Here is a 19476-nt window from a genome sequence, read left to right on the forward strand (position 1 = left end):
TGACCAGGCCAGCTGGCTCACTGCAGGCGGCTTTTGGGTTACCAAAGCATGACGTCCCCTTTGGAAATCAATGCCGACTGTCTTTAGCATGTATGGAAACTGCTTCCAGGACTATTTTCTCCACCAACTTCCCAGGTTACAATAGAAGCTACTATTAAGCACAAAGAGTATAGTTTGTTTTGATATTCTCAAGAATATATTATAAAACTAAGAGTACCAGTTACACCTCTTTAAAAAGGTGTACGGTATCAGACCAGAGGTCTGGCTAACCGAAGAACTGGTCTCTCAAAGTTTCAATACTAAATGCCCTTGGAAGAAGTATAAAAACTGGTTGAATGCATAGTAAGGCTTCTCCAGAACACTCTTCCAGCTTTCAACAATTTGCAATTCATGGACATCCTGTGCCAGAAAAGGTATTTCTGGTAATTCCTCATAGCTTTTTCTTCCATTAATTTGTCCAATCAATTTTCAAGCCCATGTAAACTAGTAACATCTACTCCCATAGTAAGGAATTCCTCAGCATAGCTGCACAGTCTGTGTGCAGAAGAACCACCTTCTTTACCCAAAAGAAGGGAACTTATTTGTATCCCATTACAGAGAAGTTACGGTTGTTGTGGTTGCAAAATGAACCTGAACCTTACCCACCGCACTCTGTAAAAGTTGTGCGGGCTGTGAGCTATAGTCTGCATACCCACCATCCAGATAATGCCAGACCCATCTATTTCGGTACATCTATTGAAATTTGGGATGCTTGTGTCTGTTCCAACCAGCACCAAGAAATGGTTCTACTCGTGGTAAATATGAAAAACACACAATAAAATTCCCAAAGGTGATTTATTTTTAATTCTCATTAACACATACACTTTTCTAACAAATTAAGAAGTGCTGCAAACTCTTTGAACAGATTAGAAATTACTGCCCAGAAATGCAAAACACAAGAGAGGAGCCTAACCTGCATTTACCTTCCTCAGTGAAGTAATTCTGTGTCCTCGTATGGGGGATCCTTTCCAGGAAATTCCATTTTGGAAAACCCTTCTGAATAAAAAACCAATAAGCACTCTACACTGCTAAACACACATCTATATAACTGTACCCATTTTAGAAGTATTGCTCGTGAAGGCAATTCTCTTCTTCAAATCAATTTTGGTTTACTTTTAAAGCTTCTTTTCTTTTTTATTCTATAGACTGGGGAATCCAGAAATTGTGTATCTGTAAATTGATCTCCACGCCTTAATTTGCTGTAAACAAAAGAAATCAAAGACATCACGTATGAATATCACCAAGTACCTATGTAACTATAATAATTATATAATAACCCTTCCAAATGGTAAATACTCTTAATGAAAGCTTGAGACATTAAATAAATTAAATGTATGGAAAATAAATATGTCTGAAGTAGCAAGGCATAGATAACTACAGTTTTTCAAAATAATGCTAAAAACAGTAGTCTTTTTATGTGGGCTTGTGCAACATTAATATGTCAGAAATGATCATTTATTCCTATAAGACAGAACTCAAAAATGATTTAAAACAAAAGCTTAACACCACCCATTCAGGATAGTGTACATACAAACAAAATACAAATAGGAGACAGCAATCTAAAGTCTTCAGTAACATCCACATTTGTTTCTGTTATTTGTTACTGTCTCTCTGCAGAAATGCAGGATCTTATCATTGGGAGGTAAAAGAGGAGAGTGTGTCAATATCATAACGTTACAGCATTTTGCCATAGTCCTTTCAGTCTCAACACTATTACACGGAAATCTTTACCTCATTCCACTAATACACAACACAGTGCAATTTTGGCTTAATATTATACTAAAAAACAACAACAACAAAACAACCAACCAAGAAATCACAACCAACTTTGTGCCGAAAAACTCAGAATATTTTCAGAAGTAATCAACTTAAAGGTCCATTGGGATTTAGATCTATTCACCTAAGTGGAATTATACTAGTTTTCTTAAGGGAAGTTTGGCTTTAAAATTGTTAATAGTTATTACACAATTTGTGACCTGTCTCAGAAATCCCATGCCACTAAATTCGCCAAGAACACTGAGAGGTAAAGAACTAATTATCAAATCCATAAATCTTAAACTCAAATGATTTCTTATACTAGATAGAGCTAGTTAAAGCAAAACAACTCAATTACATCCTTAGTGCACGCAGTATCTTGCCACTTAACATTACAAGGACATTATTATGGTATTAATTTACATTCAAGCATAACATTTACAGTTATCCACCTGTAAAGGGGTTTAGATCCTGATAAACACTAACAATTCACCATGAATCACTACTGGTATAAAATGTTGCACTATATGCTATGTTTAAATTTTGAGGATTGAATACTGTGGGTGTCTTATTCTGGCACTTGGAAATCTTGCCCCACTAACAGGAAATGCTTTCTATCAACACTGAAGCATCACTGCAAAAGAGAATTGTGAAAAAGACAGTTCAACTGTTTATTTGGGGGTTTTAATAGCAAACCTTTAATAGGGATAATTATGTACTCCAAACCCCCAAATTTTATGTTTACTTACCAGTTTAGACTGGGTTCTTTGTAGCAAATAGTGGCTCTTCCTCGTCTAGATGGTGCTGCTGAGTTTTCTTCCACAATTTTGGGGGATTTAGGTGAGGAAGTGCGAGATTGTATACTATTGCTTGTCAGATCTTGCAAAGCCTTTCTCTCTGTGAATACAGGAATATACAGGTCTCATTTTATATATTTTTCTGAATAATAAACTTTCAATTCCTCATGATTTTCAATCAGTATTTCTTAATTTGGGTACTTTGGTTACTGCTTCTAGTCTAAAGATTCTCAACAAAAAAGCCTGGACACCTTCCTGTGTAACCTCATCTGGGTGTTCCTGCTCCATGGGGGGATTGCACTGGATGAGCTTTCCAGGGCCCTTCCAACCCCTGACATCCTGGGATGCTGTGTGATAGATGATCAAGGCAGCGATCAACACAGCCCTGGCTGTGCCCCGGCTCCCCAGCCATTTCCAGAAAGCCACTGTAATCTGCAGTGAGCGGCTCCAGACTCCCAAGTTACTGCATTTCACAAAGTAAAACAGCACAAAGCTCACTGCCTCGAGTGCAGGGGGAGGGACACCAGTATCATCCAAAGATCCAGCCTAGGCCAGACTTCTCCAGTCCTACTGGTTTCCAACTGGATGTTGGCTCTAAAACCAATGCACAATGCCAGACTAAACAATCAACGTTTAGTTTGGAGACAAATATTTTGATAACTTGGGAGAAATATTGAAATTACTATTTAGCTCACATTTCAAAAAAATCTGAGGCCCTTGTAGACCATAGTCTCTCTGAAAAGCACCAAGAGTTAATGCAGACAGCAATCCAAGATGAAATAAAATAATCTGTGTTCCATAAAAGTTCTTCCGAGAGTGTACAGTCCTCACTGATACAAGTTTTAAATTGATTGTGTTCAGATGAGAACATTTGGGATATAGTTTTACAAAGGAACTGAATGTAAAACTCTCTTCACTTCTTGAGTTTGAACACTTTACCTTAAACCCTCTGAGGCAGCAAATGGATGCTATTGATCTCACAGAGGTAATTAATACATATGGGATAAATGATGAATTTTTTGTTGTGCCTATCTTGAGATGAATAAATTATATCACTCTTCATTTACAAAGCTGTTAAAGTGTTTTCTTTCTTTATCATAGCACCTGAATGCCTTGTACAGTCTAGCATACACACTCTTGATGGATGATCAAGCTGACAGTGCTGAATTACTACAATCCTGTAGGAGAATCCTGCGCTGAGATGAAGGGAAACATCTCAGCGGGTAAGACCAACCATTTCATCAAGTGTTCTGAAATACCCTAAACACAGACATGAAGTCAGAGGTTCTTCACTGGATTTCTGCTCACTTTTCAGACGTATGAAGGTGACTTTGGGCTGCTTGCAGCAAACCCCTCCAGATTTATGAAGGCAAAAGAAAAAGCATTGTCTTTTGACAGAGTTCATTAAGGAAAAGCAATGCTCATTTGGTTTAAACAAGAGGGCTTTCTGAGCATGAGAACCCTCCGAGTTTGGCGGCCTCACAAATCAGTCTTGATTCGTACTCATTTTAAAGTGAATGTAAACTGTTGTTTTGAGCTCCTCCTAAAGCTCGAGGTTGGAAATGAGGTGAGTTTCTCTTTCAGCAGTTTTGAGACTTCTATGAGTCTGCATTATTAGGAAAGCTGGATGCTTCTGAGTGTGAATATTTACATTCACATAGATCTTACCATATAGAGACTTTCATTACAGGAGACTTTCAAGGTAGAGACTCAAGGTGGTGATCAGAAGAAATGATGACATTTCCTTGCTTTCTTTTAATTCAAGATATGGATTTGGATATAGGGTGAAAAATGAACTGGCTTTTGAACTATGCTTAAATGGGCGAAGATCAAATGATGAGCTTGCTTTTTATGCCACTAGTCTTTGATACTGCTGATCACAAGGGTTTGCTAATTTATCATTAAAGTTTCTAAAGTTACGGGATCCTTTTCCTCCCTTCCAAAGAAGGAAACGAAGATGAGAAGATGCAACTGCAAATTACCAGGACCAGCACCTCGCACAATGGTCTAATTCTGCTGGTATTTGTATTAGATGTGTTAGTCATATATTCCTTAAACTCCTTTACAGTAATTTCATTGTATGATAGAAGAATATAAACCTATCTTCCAAACTACACTGAAGTTTAATTATTTTCTTAATTTAATGTATCTTACTTAAAGTTGTCACATGAAAGTTTGCTCATGGGTAGATTCTAGAGAAAACCTGCTCAAAGTAGTTCTTTTAGATCTCACAATTCCTGTTGAATTGCAGTGGTCCTAAAGAAATACAAAGGAAGTCTTTAAATCCAGCTGTGTTCTCCATTTATGAAGGGAACTGTGTTCACTCTCATTTCCCTTGTATAAAAGCTCAGGTTATTATACCTTTTCTGTCCCAAACTTTCTGAATTCTGTCAGTCTTTGAAAAATGAATACATGCTTCAACTATAATTGCTCCTCAATAATGTGGACTACTTACATCTGCCCAATCAAATATCATCTTGGAATATACTGAAAAATAACAAGGATATTAGTTACCACAATTAAAAAAAAGATGTTATAACTGATATATGATATAGAATAATTTTAGTGATTTTCAGTCTTTTTCCGTCCCTGTTTCATCCACTCTAAGCAATCAATAAGAGCAGGATAGCATTAAGATAACTTGCCACTATTTCAGGTACTACCTCATTCAAAATGCCATTTTTTCCTCATCATCCACTTACCATGACAAGGTGTCAGAGTCTTTTTGTCAGTCTCTTTAGAAACATGATCCAGTTTTTGTTCTGCCTTTGTAGTATCCAGTGCTTTAGTACGATCATTTTCCCCACAGATTTCAGAGGTTTTCGGTATAAAGAACTTCATAGAAGCATCATGGTTACCAAGAGCTGGGAGCTCCACACTGGAAAGAGCTTCCTGGAAAAAGCTCTCTGTGTTTAATGGCACATCCTTAGAACATTTCACAGGCAGGAATTTTATAAATTCTGATTTTTGAGCCGTATGCTTTAACTTGCTCATCAAGGAATCTCTCTCACAAGGGGCTTCCTGGTCATCCAAAATATTCTGCCTCCCCTGATCTATATGCCTGGAATAATTTTTGTCTGCTCTGGTCTCAGTAATACCAGCACTAAACCTGGGTTTGCGCTTGATCTGATTATCAGGAGAATTACTAATGTGAGGGGTTTTATGTGCCACTGACGGGGAATCTACTTTCTTTAGCATATTAGCATCACCATCTACTTGTTCTTTAGCCTGTGGTGTATTCATAGATACACCGTTCTGAGTAACTAAAGCTACTTGCATTTGCTGTGTTTCTGTTACTTTATTTCCAGGAACAGCCCCCACTTGCAACGCATCCTTAATTTTTAATTCTTCGTTTTGACAAGTTGAGAACTGTGTAAGATTTTCTTTCGGTATTATACATGCTTTCCTGCTGGCCTTTGCCAATGTATGTTTTAATCTCCTGGGCGAAAAACGGCTACTCTTTTGGTCTGCTTTCTGGGGAATTTTATGAATGCTGTCACTTCCAGTTTCTCCACTTTGTCTATAACTACTTTTATTGTTGTATTTTCTCTTTATGATATTCTTCTGGTCTTGTTTCCTCTTGCTGTCATACTGGTGTACCTCTGTTTGAGACTTACTTGAAACAGATTCCTCATACTGCCCATTTTCCTCTCCATGGTACTTTGCATTGTCCATTTTAGAAGGGTTTTTAAAGGCTTTCCTGTTTCTTTTTGGTTTGCTACATTTCTCATCTGTATGCAGAAAGTCCTGCTGAGAAGGCAACACATTAGAATTATTATCTTGGAATGGTAAATTTGCAGCACAATAAACCTCTGGTGGGATCTTGTTACCAGATGAGTTTGAGTCTGCTTTTTGTATTTTGCTTTCCACGTCTTCAGACATTCCTGAGAAAGTGTCTTTATTTGTCTCCTGTTTTCTTGGACTCATTAAGTTAACCTGGCATGTCCCCCCAGCATCTTTAGCTTTACTTGGACAAAGTTGTGCTTGGTAATATTTGCCAGTATTTAGCAAACTCTGCTTCCCTACGGAATTGCCTGTGGGTAACTGTTGAGTTTGTGAGTCGGTAGTTCTTGACACTTCATTACTGTCAGCCCTAGTGGCCCTTTCTTCTACACAAAAATTTGAACTGACTTCAGTCTTGCTTTTAATTTTCTCTTTATCCTTCTTAGAATATTTTACTTTTCTGAAATTTGCTAACATTTGATCAGAATTGGCATTCCTATTTTGATTTCGGTGTAATTTGTCTTTCGCTGTAACTGTGAGTAGTTCACCTGCATCACTGGCAGTCAACTCCATATCAGCATCATAAATGGTTTCTTCAGGCTTCGTCTTTTCAGTAAAAAGCAGCTTCTTAAAGTCTATCTTACTTTCATTGCTAAGTTTAAGAGCTGAAGGGATAACATGAGATGAGTCACTTGAACGTCCCTGAAAATTCACATCATTGGTATTGCTGCTGCTGTCGATACCATGATGATGCAGATTATTTGAGCTACATTTTTTATCAAAATCCTTTAGATTAGGTTGCGTTTCTGACTTAGGAATTACTGCATGTTTCTTTCTTTCAGTCACCTTCCCACAGAATGGCACTGAACTATGATGATATTGTTTCATGAGCTCCTTGGACTGTCCTAAAGGTTGGGTATTTTCCACCTGAGTCAGGAGGGCGCTGCTGCAAGTTAGTTCTGTGCATAATCGATTTTCTGCAAAGAGAAACATTTCAGTAGCTTGGGGAAAGAAACAATACAGTTACCAGAATAAGAGATTACTGAAGGTTGGACCAGAAGCATGGAAAACTACAAACTGCGTAAATTTCTTTTTTCTTCTTTTTTTTTTTTTTTTTTCTGAATACACATATTCTGTGGTTGGTCCTTAAAAATTTACTTAACTAGTGCTAATTAAATATTTTACCGAAGCTGGGTATAAGTAAAAAATGTATTTTTCTACAATTACTTTGGCTATCATTTGGGTAGCTTATCAAAGTTTTATTCTGCTCACATTAATTTTGTTACATTTCAGCTGCATTACGTCAATGAACATTATTCTATAAGTGATTGTCAGAACACCCATACTTACGGGTGATCATTCTATTTTTTATTAGTTTATTACAGTTTAGGAATCTTACTATACCTTCTGTAGTGCACATCAAATAATGAATCATTAAATGCTAATTCTCAGCTTTGGAAAATAAATCAGCTGTACAGAAATACCTCCTACCTTTTAAAGATATCTTTTTGTCAATGGTTGTTTCCACCGGGTCTGTTTCAATGAACTTTTGATTATTTGTACCAGAAGGCGCTGATAATACAAACGTGACTTGGTCTGAATGCATTTCTTTTGACAAAGTAGTGGTACACTTGGGAGGATTTGGTATTTCACACACCAAAGGGCTATCTTGCTGTTGTGCATTAGCTGTTGCAACCAAAGGAAGTTTCAATGGCAGTTCTACAGATCTGAAAAGAGGAAATGTTACTGTGAAGGTCTGTAGTACATTTTATACCAAAACATCCAATTGTTTCCAACATTCCCTTAATAATGCTTAAAAGCAGAAAACAAGAACTCGAGTATGAAATCTGGTTCTATCTTAGGGGCAAATGTATTTTTCAGTATAGAGAATCCATCTTCGTGCTGCTGAGATCCCATGAAGAAAGCAGCAAGCTGTTCAAACACAGGTTTTGTCTACCAACCTACATACATTAACTCCAAGTTGCCAACAGGTAATTTCCGAATGAGACTGGAAATTGTTTCTTACTACCTCAAAAATACTGTCCTCTTTTTGTTAAAAAACAGGTTTCTCTTTTAGTGAATTTGCCTGTCTGCTAAAGCTTCATATCAGCTGCATTTTCCTGGAGAACCAGATACGTGTTTTGGTAAACACAGCAATGGAATGTGAAGTTATTGATAAGCATGGATGGACATCTTGTGAGAGGGGCAACGAGAAACTGGTGACCAAGGAACTGACCGAGTATAACATCCCATTCACGTGAATACTTCATGTAAACGAGGGAGATCACGAGGATCTCACGCCTTTTTCCCTTCCTTTTCCCTTTTCCTTATGGCCGACATTAGGAGAGGACCTTGCGAGTCGTCCCTGCGAACTGAGGCCTAGTGACAGACTGAATCCAGCTCCGGTTGGCTGCAGAGTCCAGTCCAGGACTTCGGGTGCCAGCTCTGCAGTTGCTGGGACTTTCAAGATTGGTTTTGTATAGTTTGTATTATTTTCTCTATTCTTATCAGTAGCATTAGTAAAACATTTTTACTTTTTCCAACCCTCTTCTCTCTGTCCTTCTGTCCCTCCCAATCGCCTGTCCTTAGTGGGAATGGGGGAGAGGGAGGGACTGAAGGGGGAAGGGAGGAGGAGAGGAGGTTAACAATACATCTGCCAGGGTTTGATTGTCATCCTGCAATCAAAACCCTTGACAAATCCTTAGGACAATAGACAAAGATTAGTTGAATGAAAATCCAGAGACGCTTCTCAACTTGCACATTTAACAAAAGCACCTACCCAGCTGACAGCTGTGTGCTCTTGAGCTGGTCATCAGTGAGGCTGCCGGGACCGGGCGACAGAGGAACGCAACTCTCAAGATTCTTTCAAAAGAATAACAGTGGGCAAGTAGAAACAGTTGAATATTCTCTTACAACTATCAGAAATATCCCAAAGCAATGTATAGACTTCTAAAATGTAGAAATAACTACTGTAAAGTGCATTATACATACAGAAGCACAGAGCAACACTACGTAACTGTTTAGAACGGACAATAAAAGTGTTGTGGTTTTTTTTTTTAAATCAACAGTAATTTAGCCATGACACAAGGACTACCATGTTTTCCAGTACAGATTCAAAATGCAAGATACTTCTTGCAGGACTAACCAGGGGAGGCAGGTAGCTCACTCACTGGTGAAGAATATCACACCCTCCAGTATTAAAGCTACGCCTTTTTCTTTTAAACCAAATGACTTCATGAGGGCTAACTGATATTTAACTTTTACATGCTCTGTTAACAAGATTAAACCCTACATTTTTAGTGCAAGCAACAGCAAGCAAGCAACTAGCCTAGGGCTAGTGAAATGGGGTATATGTTTTGAAATGCATGTATATATGCAAATGCAATACATGATTTCAACATTGCACTCATCTAGATGCTTTGAAAATATTATCCTGCAAAATGAGTTCAATATAGTAACAGTTAAAAAAAAAGTCTTACCTCAGAAAGACTGCTTATTTTTATTGCAGTTAAGAGGTTATCGTTCAAAAATGCTTCTATTTCTGTGAGAGTTTTATTCTGCGTGTAAAAGGAAAGGTAATTAAAAAAAATATTGTAAGTGGCTTCTGGCTTAAGAAACGATATAAAGGTAAGTCTACGTTGTAGTTTTTTTCATTCAGTTAAGCACAAACTGATTTCTTATATCATGTCAACACCTATAAACATAAAGGTGAAGCTGGCACTAAAGCAGCTGTGGATACACATATACAGTGACGGACAAAATAGCAAGTACACAAAAATCCTATGAAAGAAAACTCAAATGAAAATACTATGCTATCACTTGATATAACCTCCCAAATCTGAGGTGTATATTATAAATCATGATTTTAAGAAGCAATATTGTTTACAAAATAGAGAAAAGCTTGGTTTAGCTGATCTAAGTTGAAACGATATTACTTGCAGCATACCAAACTGGTTAGTTTTTGACGAAGCAAGATATTATGACACTGCAGCTTTTCTATTTCCTTCTGAAGAAAAATCTTCTCATTCTTTAGCTTCCGAGAATTTTCTTTCTCCACACTCAAAGCCACAGCTAATGCTTTATTATTTTGTTTTAAAGATACTTTAAACATAGATGAGTTATCTAAAGGAGACAAAATCATATTATTTTCAAAAGCTTCATTTCAAGGCCCTCTCTGCGTAAACTATCACTACATAACAACACTTTATCTGGGGGTTGTGGCGGAACAATAGCAAAGCCTGACGCTTTCCAATATGAAACTGTTTCTGCTGGCTGCCATTCTGACCACTATTCTGTCAGCTTCATGGCCAAGTTTATTTCATGCACAGATTCTGCTCTTGTTTGTGGGTTTTTTCATTTGTTTGTGTGTGTTTGTGGTTTTTCTTTTCAATAAGGTTATTTTAAGACGAAAGCATTTAGAGTTTCACAGGCATAAAAGTATTTCTAAAAAAAAAAATCCCAAATATTTTACAAATCAAAGAGTTCAAACATTTTGAGCATAAACGTGGGTTTCGACAACAGAAAGCAAAAAGCGTGAAGCTAGAAATATAACTTCCACTGTCCTAGTGACAACCTGCCCACTCACACCTGTTGCAGAATGGTTTAGGAACCTTTTTTTTGGTGAGCAACACTGCATTTTACCAAGATGATTTTTTTGCTTCACGTTCATAGAACATACAGAGTTAACTTGAACTCAAGGTAGGGACCACGCTCTTTTATAGTACAAAAAGGAGCAAAATTAGCTTGAAATCTGCTCCAACTATTAATACATCTCATCATCGCCTTATGTTATCCCTTCTACAGTCTGTAATTCAAAATTTGCAATGCCGTATTTCTTTGCTTTGGGAAACAGGCGACAGTCTGTGAAACCTTGTTAATCCAAACATTATGCTTTGCAAGTACTATTCAGCTTAGTGAATGATTTGTTTTACTGCACTGTGGAGATTTCTAAAGGATATCAGTATTGTTCACCTATGCTGTTTAGTTTTCACTGAAAATGAGTATTTTTTACCCAACCATCTACCATGACAAACCCATGTTTTAATTTAAACCTGACTTACTGGGAAAACAAAAGACCTTCTGGCAAGTGACTAAATCAGCAGATGAATATTTGTAGTTTTCCTTGATTCAGTAAATTCACTCACTGAAGAGTTTCCTGTCAACCCCATGGCAATACCAGGCATGTTACTATGGCAACAACACTTTGAAAGGTCATCGATTTGACTCATTTTGGTACCTCATTTTTCGGATGGCCCAAATGGCCATGGACATGCACTTGAGTACAGTCTTTTACAAAATACTGCAATGCCAAAGAGCATTCACTGAAAACACCCAGATAATTAGATAAATAAACAACTTGCAATCACGTGTTTTAACTTTCAGACTCTCCTAAAATGCTCAACATACCACATTAATACTTTTAACAGGCAGCGATTCAGCAAGTCACGTGAAATACAATTACCGTTCCTTTTTAAGTCATACATTCTAAGTACAATAGATGGCTTCGGTTTTCTTTTAATTGTACTTACTCATTAATTTAGTTTTGATTTTGGATGCTAAAGAAGCGTTCCATTTCGCAGCTTGCAATGTTCCATCTCTTTTCTGCATGTGTCCTCTAACAGCATCTGAGGTGACAATGGGGGATGATCGAGCAGTCGCCTGTTTCCCCATCACCAAAATGAACCTGTACATTGTCAAGGGGAATGCCCAAATAAGACATGACCTTTCTCACACTTTTAAAAAGTTAAGTTTCATTATCTCTTATCAGGATTTGTTATCTTTGAAGTTGAGAAAATTGCTTCAGTCTTTACCTTTGTTCAATTCAAACAGGTTAATGAACCAGTCCTTGAGATGTAAGTCACACTATCACAGAGTGGCAAAACATTTAACTAATAAACACGAAGACTGAAAGGATCACAGATATTTGATCTTCTCCATTCCCTCAAATATCTATCCAAGTTTACACTTAAAAGGGAAAAAAGCCTCAACGTTCTATCCCTTCACAATATGACCAGACCAGCTTTTGCCTGGACAAATTTGAAGTGGAAACATTTAAACAAACCGCATTATAAAGCCTATAAATTTAAAGACAATTTAAAGACAATTAAATTAAACAGTATTCCCTGAAGATAAAACAAACAGTTTCAGAACAAATATGAGGCCTTGGTACTTATTTTAAAAACGTTCTTTAAGCTTCAGTGATTGTTTCTTGCTAGCCTTATCTACAGTCATGCTGTAGCTATAGCTAAATGGAAAGTTAAATGTATTCATGTGGTGTCAATGTGTACATCTTGTTATTTGCAGTCTCTCAGAGAAAGCAAAAGCAACTACAAATAGCACTATGCCAGAAACTAGTCTCCTGACCAACTATGTTGCTTCAGCATGCAATGAACTGGCTCATTCAAAAGTGGTCACAGCTGTTGATGACAAGAGGCTTTGTATTGGAATATGGCACCCAGGGAGAGGGGCTCGCCGGCACACAGCATCCCAGAATGTGAAGGGTTGGAAGGGACCTGGAAAGCTCATGCAGTGCAATCCCCCCATGGAGCAGGAACACCCAGATGAGGTTACACAGGAAGGTGTCCAGGCGGGTTGGAATGTCTGCACAGAAGGAGACTCCACAACCCCCCTGGGCAGCCTGGGCCAGGCTCTGACACCCTCACCAGGAACAAGTTTCTTCTCAGATTTAAGTGGAACCTCCTGTGTTCCAGTTTGCACCCATTGCCCCTTGTCCTATCACTGGTTGTCACCGAGAAGAGCCTGTCTCCCTCCTCCTGACACTCACCCTTTATATCTGTAAGCATTAATGAGGTCACCCCTCAGTCTCCTCTTGTCCAGCTCCAGAGCCCCAGCTCCCTCAGCCTTTCCTCACACGGGAGATGCTCCACTCCCTTCAGCATCTTGGTGGCTGCGCTGGACTCTCTCCAGCAGTTCCCTGTCCTGCTGGAACTGAGGGGCCACAACTGGACACGATATTCCAGGTGTGGTCTCCCCAGAGCAGAGCAGAGGGGCACAAGTAGGAAAGGAGCCTCGGGGAGGCGGCTCCCGCGGCGGGACGGCCCTGAGCTCCCTCCCCTCCTCACCCCAGGGGCTCCGGGCTCCCTCACCTCCTCACCCCGGCGGCTCCAGGGTCCGTCCCCTCCTCACCTCGAGGGCTCCGGGCTCCCTCCCCTCCTCACCTCGAGGGCTCCGGGCTCCCTCCCCTCCTCACCTCAGGGCGCTCCCGCCAATGGCCGTTACGCGGCGGCCGTTGTTCCGCGGCGCTCGCGGCCCCTCAGCACCGGGGCCGGGGGAGGAGGATCAGCCTTAAAGCCGCACACGGACCCCGCGCTGTGTGAGGAGCCGCTGAGAATTGCACCGGCGGTGACATCTCAACAAAGAGATACACGAAGGCAACAATAAACTGACAAACTTACCAGAGAAATCAGTAACGCCCCGTGCTCCAGAAGTCGGAGATAAGAGGCACAGCCAGGCTGTAACAGCTACAGCTGCCTTTAGACCACAACCAACATCCATTTCCCGAGATGTCTTCTGATAAAACAGGAAAAGCTCTGTCATAGTTGTGTCAGCCGTGTTAAAATAGTTTACATGTACGGTCACAGTTTATTTCAGACACAGGATATAGATAAACCATTAGTCTAATAAAATGCTTTTCCCTGAAATGTGTTCAGAGCCACTCCATGTACATTCTCCATCACAGGCTGTGTCCAGCCCAACCATTAGTTCAGGTGGACGTTAATTCCTAAATTTGATCCAGGATTTGTGAAAATCTTAAGAGAGATAAAGTTTTAATTTATTTGAAGGTTTACACAGATGTGGAAGGTTTGAATTAAACCAGCATTAGGTTCCATAATGCTGCAACCATCAGGAAAATCTCACCCTTCCGTGTGCTGACATTACAATATGCTGTGAAGTAAATCAAAGGGATCGCACAATAAGTATCAGCAGCGTGATTTGAAAATGTATCTTTACGAACTTATTATTTTCATAATCTGGGGAGCCTCTCTTTTCTATCTTGTGTATGCTATATAGCACATTTTCTCAGTGTGGCCCTGAAGCTGCAAAACCCCACACTTCTATGCAATCCCCTTCAAATACAGAGCTGATCCAGCACACTTTGTAGGGCTTTGGTACATTTCCCCTTCAAGGCAACTTGGAAGTGACTGTAGCCGCTGTAGAACTCTGGCCAAATACATGAGGAAATAACCTTACGTAACTTTAAAAACAGTCAAATAAACCAATCAAATAAAACTTACCTCCTCATCTGTTCCAGAAGGCAGCGTGTTCCTCCAGACCCGCTCAGGAGTTTCCATTTCCTCCAGTTTTACAACAGTCTCGAGTCCTGAAGGGGCAATCACCAATTTGCTTCCATTTAATGTTTATGCCGCTACTGTGGGCAATAAATTTCAAACAAAACATCAAGGACTGCCTTTCCACCTGTGCTCATATTTTCCCTTACGCTCGGCTGAGGAACTCCCACGCTGTAATATTTCACACGTAAAAACCTCCTGTTAATTGCCAGCCGCTCAGAGTGGGGAAGAGCTTAAAGCACTGCCAGGTTTCACAGCCTATAGATCTTAAATATTAAGAGCAGAATGGTAGGTTTTGGTCATTTGGGATCCTACGACTAGTCTTTAAACTGAGCTTGAGGGAAAGAGAGAAGAGACAGACCTGTTGGAGAAGCCCTGACCACATGGGAAGTGTTGCATTGAGTTTGTCTTACTAGATACATGCAAATCTGTCTCTGAGAAAAATCTTGCTTGAGGAATTAATCCCATAAGCTCTAGTAAAGTGTGAGCTATGACTAAAGCACTTCTGGTGGGTAGGTTATATAGAACGGCTTCTCTCTCTCTGGATCCTCTGATGTCCAACAGGACTGCAGACTGCACACTGTAAGTTTTTCCTGAAATTATAGGATTAAGAACACATTTTCCTCTAATCACAGCCTTTCCTGCACAAGCTTAATGAAAATTCATTTCTTCATGCCTCTTCCCTCTGACAAATTTGACTGAATTTAGCAAATGGAAACACAAACACACAGAGGATGAGTGTGTAAACCCGGCTCCCGTTGGAAACTAGTAAAAACCAAACCAAAACACAAAATGCCTGTGTTCATTTCCCAAGAACACGCAGCTCAAAAGGCAGTTTGCTTGTGCAGGCTGATAATGCTGCATGCTTCTGTACTAAGGGCATGCTGTGCTGAGCTTGAACAGTAACCATACCTCAAACAGTTAAGCTTGAGCTCCAAAGCTTACCTATGGCGTTGGTATTTTGCGTAGACATAACCAAGTTAACTTGCTAAGGCAAATACAGAGAAACTATTTAAATACAATAAGGGCACGTTCCTTGCATGCGCAGTGTACAGTTAAATAACTGGCTTTTTACTGGACTTCAGACAGCAATTAAAATATATTGTTAACCTTTGGGATTTAGTTCTCTCTTACTATATTTCCTAAACATATAATTATCTTGTAACTTGAGACGGTTTGCACAAATTTAGAGTTTGACCCTGTTAACTTCAGCACACACCTACTGGTTATTTGGCAGTTGTATCCATAGGGGCAGGCTCTTACTGTAGGATGGCGGCGGTTTGAGTATTTTCTTCTGCTGTCGTGCCAGTTTTTGCTGCCTGGACACTCCCCGCCCACGCAGGGAGCTCCAGGCACACACAGGTGAAGGGTATTTGTTGGCAATGGGGCACTAGCGATGCCGCAGCTTCAGCGAGTTAGAGCAGCCCTAGTTAAAGAGCGGGTTTTAAAGAAGCCACTTGGTTATTAGTACAAAATTACTGCATTTTTAGTGCTGTGAACTATGCCCAGAGAAAGACTTCCCAGAACATCCTTCCAGTGTTTTCCTCGCATGTACTGACCGTATAATGCTGCTCACCTGTTTGTCCCAAAAGAGTCACTTCTGAATTTCCTAGCAAAGTAAAACGCCATAGGTTTTTACAGTAAAAGAATATTTGACTATTTGCACTAACATGTCTCCGGCACTGTTTTCAAAGCAGATTTCCAGTATCGCATAACAAACATGCAAGAGCTGAGCTAACGCTTAGGTCTCATATAGAATATTCTCAGCCTTAACTGGCATTCGATTTCTTTCTGTTTGTATGTTTCAGGTTTGAATGGCTCATGATTAACATCCTCATCTGCAGACGCAATGGCAGAGATGTCCAGGGTGTCCATCCTTGTGCCGCTTTAAGGTTCAGTGCTGGCTTCTGTGTTCAATGGGCACTTTCCTCTCAAAGCGGATGAATCAGGTGAGTATGTTCAAGCTGTAAATACGACATTCTGATCAGGGAGCTCTGTGGCAAATGTACACTTTTATACATATTTCTGCATTTTATGGTGTATCTCTTTTCCCAATTTGCTGAGCATCGGTTGAGTTCTTCAACTCCAGGACACAGAACAATTATGCGTGCGCGACTTTACACCTACAAGTAATTCATCTGAATTGCACAGACCACCCATGTTTGCAAACATCCGTGTTTGTACAGCGCTTGGCCCTGCCTCAGCTCCGGCCAAACCATGGCCTGGCAATCTACTTCTTCACTATCAATATCAAAATAGATAAAATTGAAGTTGGCAGAGCATTTGGCATTTAACTTGGATCCTACTTATGAATCCCTGTATTCTCTGTTCATTATATAAGATTTAGATCTCATCTTCGCTTCGGAATACTTCATTACTCAGGAAAGATTGCATTTTTCACCACCATGGCTTGATATGAAAGCTTGAATAAAACTACTCATGGCTCACATTTCACACTTGTGACTTGGAAATCCTGCCAAAGCATGTCCATTTTAAAGACCTGATGGATGGAGAATAGTAATGCTTTGTTGTGCCCTTCTGACTGTTTAAAATATCTGAAACATTAAACATTTTTCTGGGCAGGGCTTCGCTACCGTCTCCCAGTTGCCGTGAACAGCCCATTGTGTCCGGCTGTTTGGTCCGGTTCTGCAGTGGTCCCTGAGCCCAGCAGCCAAAAAGAAACAAAACATCCCTGTAAAACCACAGCAATATTCTTTCTGTTTCCAGGAGCATGTCTAATTGGATTGAGACGGAGGCCTGTTTAAAGATCTTTTGGATTATCTGCATGGAGAAGTTCGGATTCCTGAAGATGAACAAATTCAAATTGCGCTGCAGAAGGAAGCAGATTATTTTGGCATCCCTTATCCATACTTGACCGTTTGGCTATCAAATGGAGATGTGTTCTTTAAAGTCAAATAGAGAGCTTAAAAAGGTCTTGACATTTCTTCCGTTTTAAAAGATGTGCTCTCTAACCAGCACCATTCTTTAGCATCAGATACTAAAATTACAGTATATGCAAGTTCGCACTTTTTAATCACCACGTTATATCAGCAGTAAATCCAGAGCTGATAACGCATAATAGAAAAATGAGAGATGAAAGCTTATTCGACTAAAAATATTGCATTGTTATTCATGTTGTGTATGTTGTGGTTTCTATTCTTTCCACGCTTTGTTAGATTTCTGCGACTCATATGATTCAGTTTGCGGCAAGCCCACAGTTTGGGTCCTGCACTATCTCAACACGTCTGGAGCGAGCTGTGCAAGTAAAATTATTGGGGTGTGTGCCACAAGAGCTGATGGGACTGGTGCAATTAGTAAAGAGCTAAGAACAAAAATTCACAGTAAAAGCATTTACAAAAGGTAAGATGACTGTCAAACACATGAAAACATTATGAAGTGAGAATGAACACTCACAAATTATAATAATAGCTAAATATGTTTATTCCGAGAGTATTCAGACACTAGTGTCAGGTATCTGTCCTCCTACTGTGTTTTCCCTTTGAATAAATGATTGGGATTTACAAGTACCGGCTTTACACCATCAGTTCTGTCATTATTCTTTTACGAACGCCTGTTCTTTCCCGAATACCCATTTTTTAGCAGTAGGTGTTCCCGGGCACGCTGGTCATAGGAGGGTGGCTATTTAGGACCTCTTAGACAAATGAAAATGAAATTTAAGTAATATTTTCCTTTCCGTGTTACAAAAAATTTACTATTAAGTCCTTCTACTTAGGATTTGGTTAAAAGAATGATCCATGTCACCAGCGTTACATTTTTAAGGACTTAGCTAGAGCTAGCACATAACTGTTACCTTTAAAACAACATTTCTAGAGAAGCTGGAAATAACATCCAATACCTCTGGAGCTATTATTCAGTGGCTGAGTTAAAAAGATGATGGATGCTTTCAAGGCCTGGGAAGGGAGAGGCAGAGTATTAATTTTGTTCTTTTACTTCAGTACTACTACTTTTTTACAGAAAAAGCCACAGCCAGCTTAAAATAAAGCAGAAACACTGCACCATTTTTTAATATAAATATAATTCCAGGCCCTTTTCAAAGCTGCTGCTTTCCTATACATCTATATATCTACAGATCTTTTCACTCACGCTGGTCTCTGGTCCAACACGCATGAACGTTTCAGTGCGGTTTGTTCCAGCAGTTTGCTGCACCAGCTGCATTCTCTCCCATTTCTGTCCGTGTCTGTTGTCCCCTCCCGTGGTGACGGGTCCCAGGGAGCCCCTGCTACAGTCACCAGGATACAAATGTGAGCATTTATAGGATTTTGACGCAGCCCAGTCGCTATTTGGGGAAGAAGCCTCACGGCATGAACTGCCACCCCTGAGCTCAGACCAGCCGCTCCCCTGCGACAACAGGCTCCAGAAAACTGCTACAAGCTGTAAGATCAACGTTTGCCTTCCAGAATTATTAGTTTCTCTTTCACAGCGACGTTTTCAAACACGTTAAGTGATGATTTTTTAACCCTTTTTTTCCAAACATACTTAAACAATTTAAATTTTCCCAATAGCTCAGCTATGTTACCTTCTCTTTTTACTTTTCCAACTGTGTATTTGGTCCTTTATTTTGCTGAGTTCCCCCCTTCCTCTAAGTTTAATCTTACACAAAGAAGATAAACAGCTCCAACACAGCTGGGCGTGTTTCCACTTCCAAAATACTGTACAAAGTGCAGTGGGAATTCTGTGTGTGTGTGTGATGCAAACAGCTCGATTTGCACTTTCAACCAGCCTTGCTGGCCTTGAAGTCCAGCCTTGTCCTGCCCGTAACTCCCTCGCTGAGCCCTATACACACCGCTGGCATTCAAGGGAGAATCACACATCACCAGCTCTGTAGTTAGACA

The 19476-nt window shown here is 39.8% G+C and overlaps 2 protein-coding genes across 4 annotated transcripts; one reads left to right on the forward strand and one right to left on the reverse strand.

The window, feature by feature from the left end:
• Positions 1–820: 820 nt before the first annotated feature.
• On the reverse strand, positions 821–18513 carry SGO2 (shugoshin 2). 3 transcript variants are annotated; one of them, XM_065069504.1, is made up of 10 exons: positions 14570–18513; positions 13730–13844; positions 11843–11997; positions 10261–10436; positions 9794–9871; positions 9094–9176; positions 7806–8041; positions 5294–7291; positions 2544–2691; positions 821–1238 (listed from the first exon to the last, which is right to left on the reverse strand). In XM_065069504.1, the coding sequence occupies exons 3-10, from the start codon at positions 11982–11984 to the stop codon at positions 1133–1135; spliced, it is 2967 nt and encodes a 988-aa protein (XP_064925576.1). In that variant the 5' UTR covers positions 11985–11997; positions 13730–13844; positions 14570–18513; the 3' UTR covers positions 821–1132. The 3 variants fall into 3 exon arrangements, with proteins under 3 accessions (XP_064925576.1, XP_064925577.1, XP_064925578.1); XM_065069505.1 differs by lacking the exons at positions 13730–13844; positions 14570–18513 and adding an exon at positions 13525–13688; XM_065069506.1 differs by lacking the exons at positions 13730–13844; positions 14570–18513 and adding an exon at positions 13421–13688.
• KCTD18 (potassium channel tetramerization domain containing 18) lies at positions 16020–18661 on the forward strand. The gene is given in 9 exon segments (XM_021299516.2): positions 16020–16037; positions 16468–16513; positions 16516–16572; positions 17351–17364; positions 17366–17499; positions 17501–17555; positions 17790–17983; positions 18455–18504; positions 18507–18661. Coding segments are annotated over 9 exon segments (681 nt in total). The 3' UTR covers positions 18620–18661.
• The last annotated feature ends 815 nt before the right edge of the window (positions 18662–19476 follow it).

This window comes from Columba livia, chromosome 7 (genome assembly GCF_036013475.1).
Source record: "Columba livia isolate bColLiv1 breed racing homer chromosome 7, bColLiv1.pat.W.v2, whole genome shotgun sequence".
NCBI lineage: Eukaryota > Metazoa > Chordata > Aves > Columbiformes > Columbidae > Columba > Columba livia.

Coding starts and splice junctions, on each gene's coding strand:
- SGO2 (XM_065069504.1), bottom strand. CDS start 11,984: ATGGGGAAACAGGCGACTGCTCGATCATCCCCCATTGTCACCTCAGAT. Junction 7,292..7,805: donor CAAAAAGATATCTTTAAAAG/GTAGGAGGTATT, acceptor TTCTCTTTGCAG/AAAATCGATTATGCACAGAA. Junction 2,692..5,293: donor GACTCTGACACCTTGTCATG/GTAAGTGGATGA, acceptor CTGTATTCACAG/AGAGAAAGGCTTTGCAAGAT.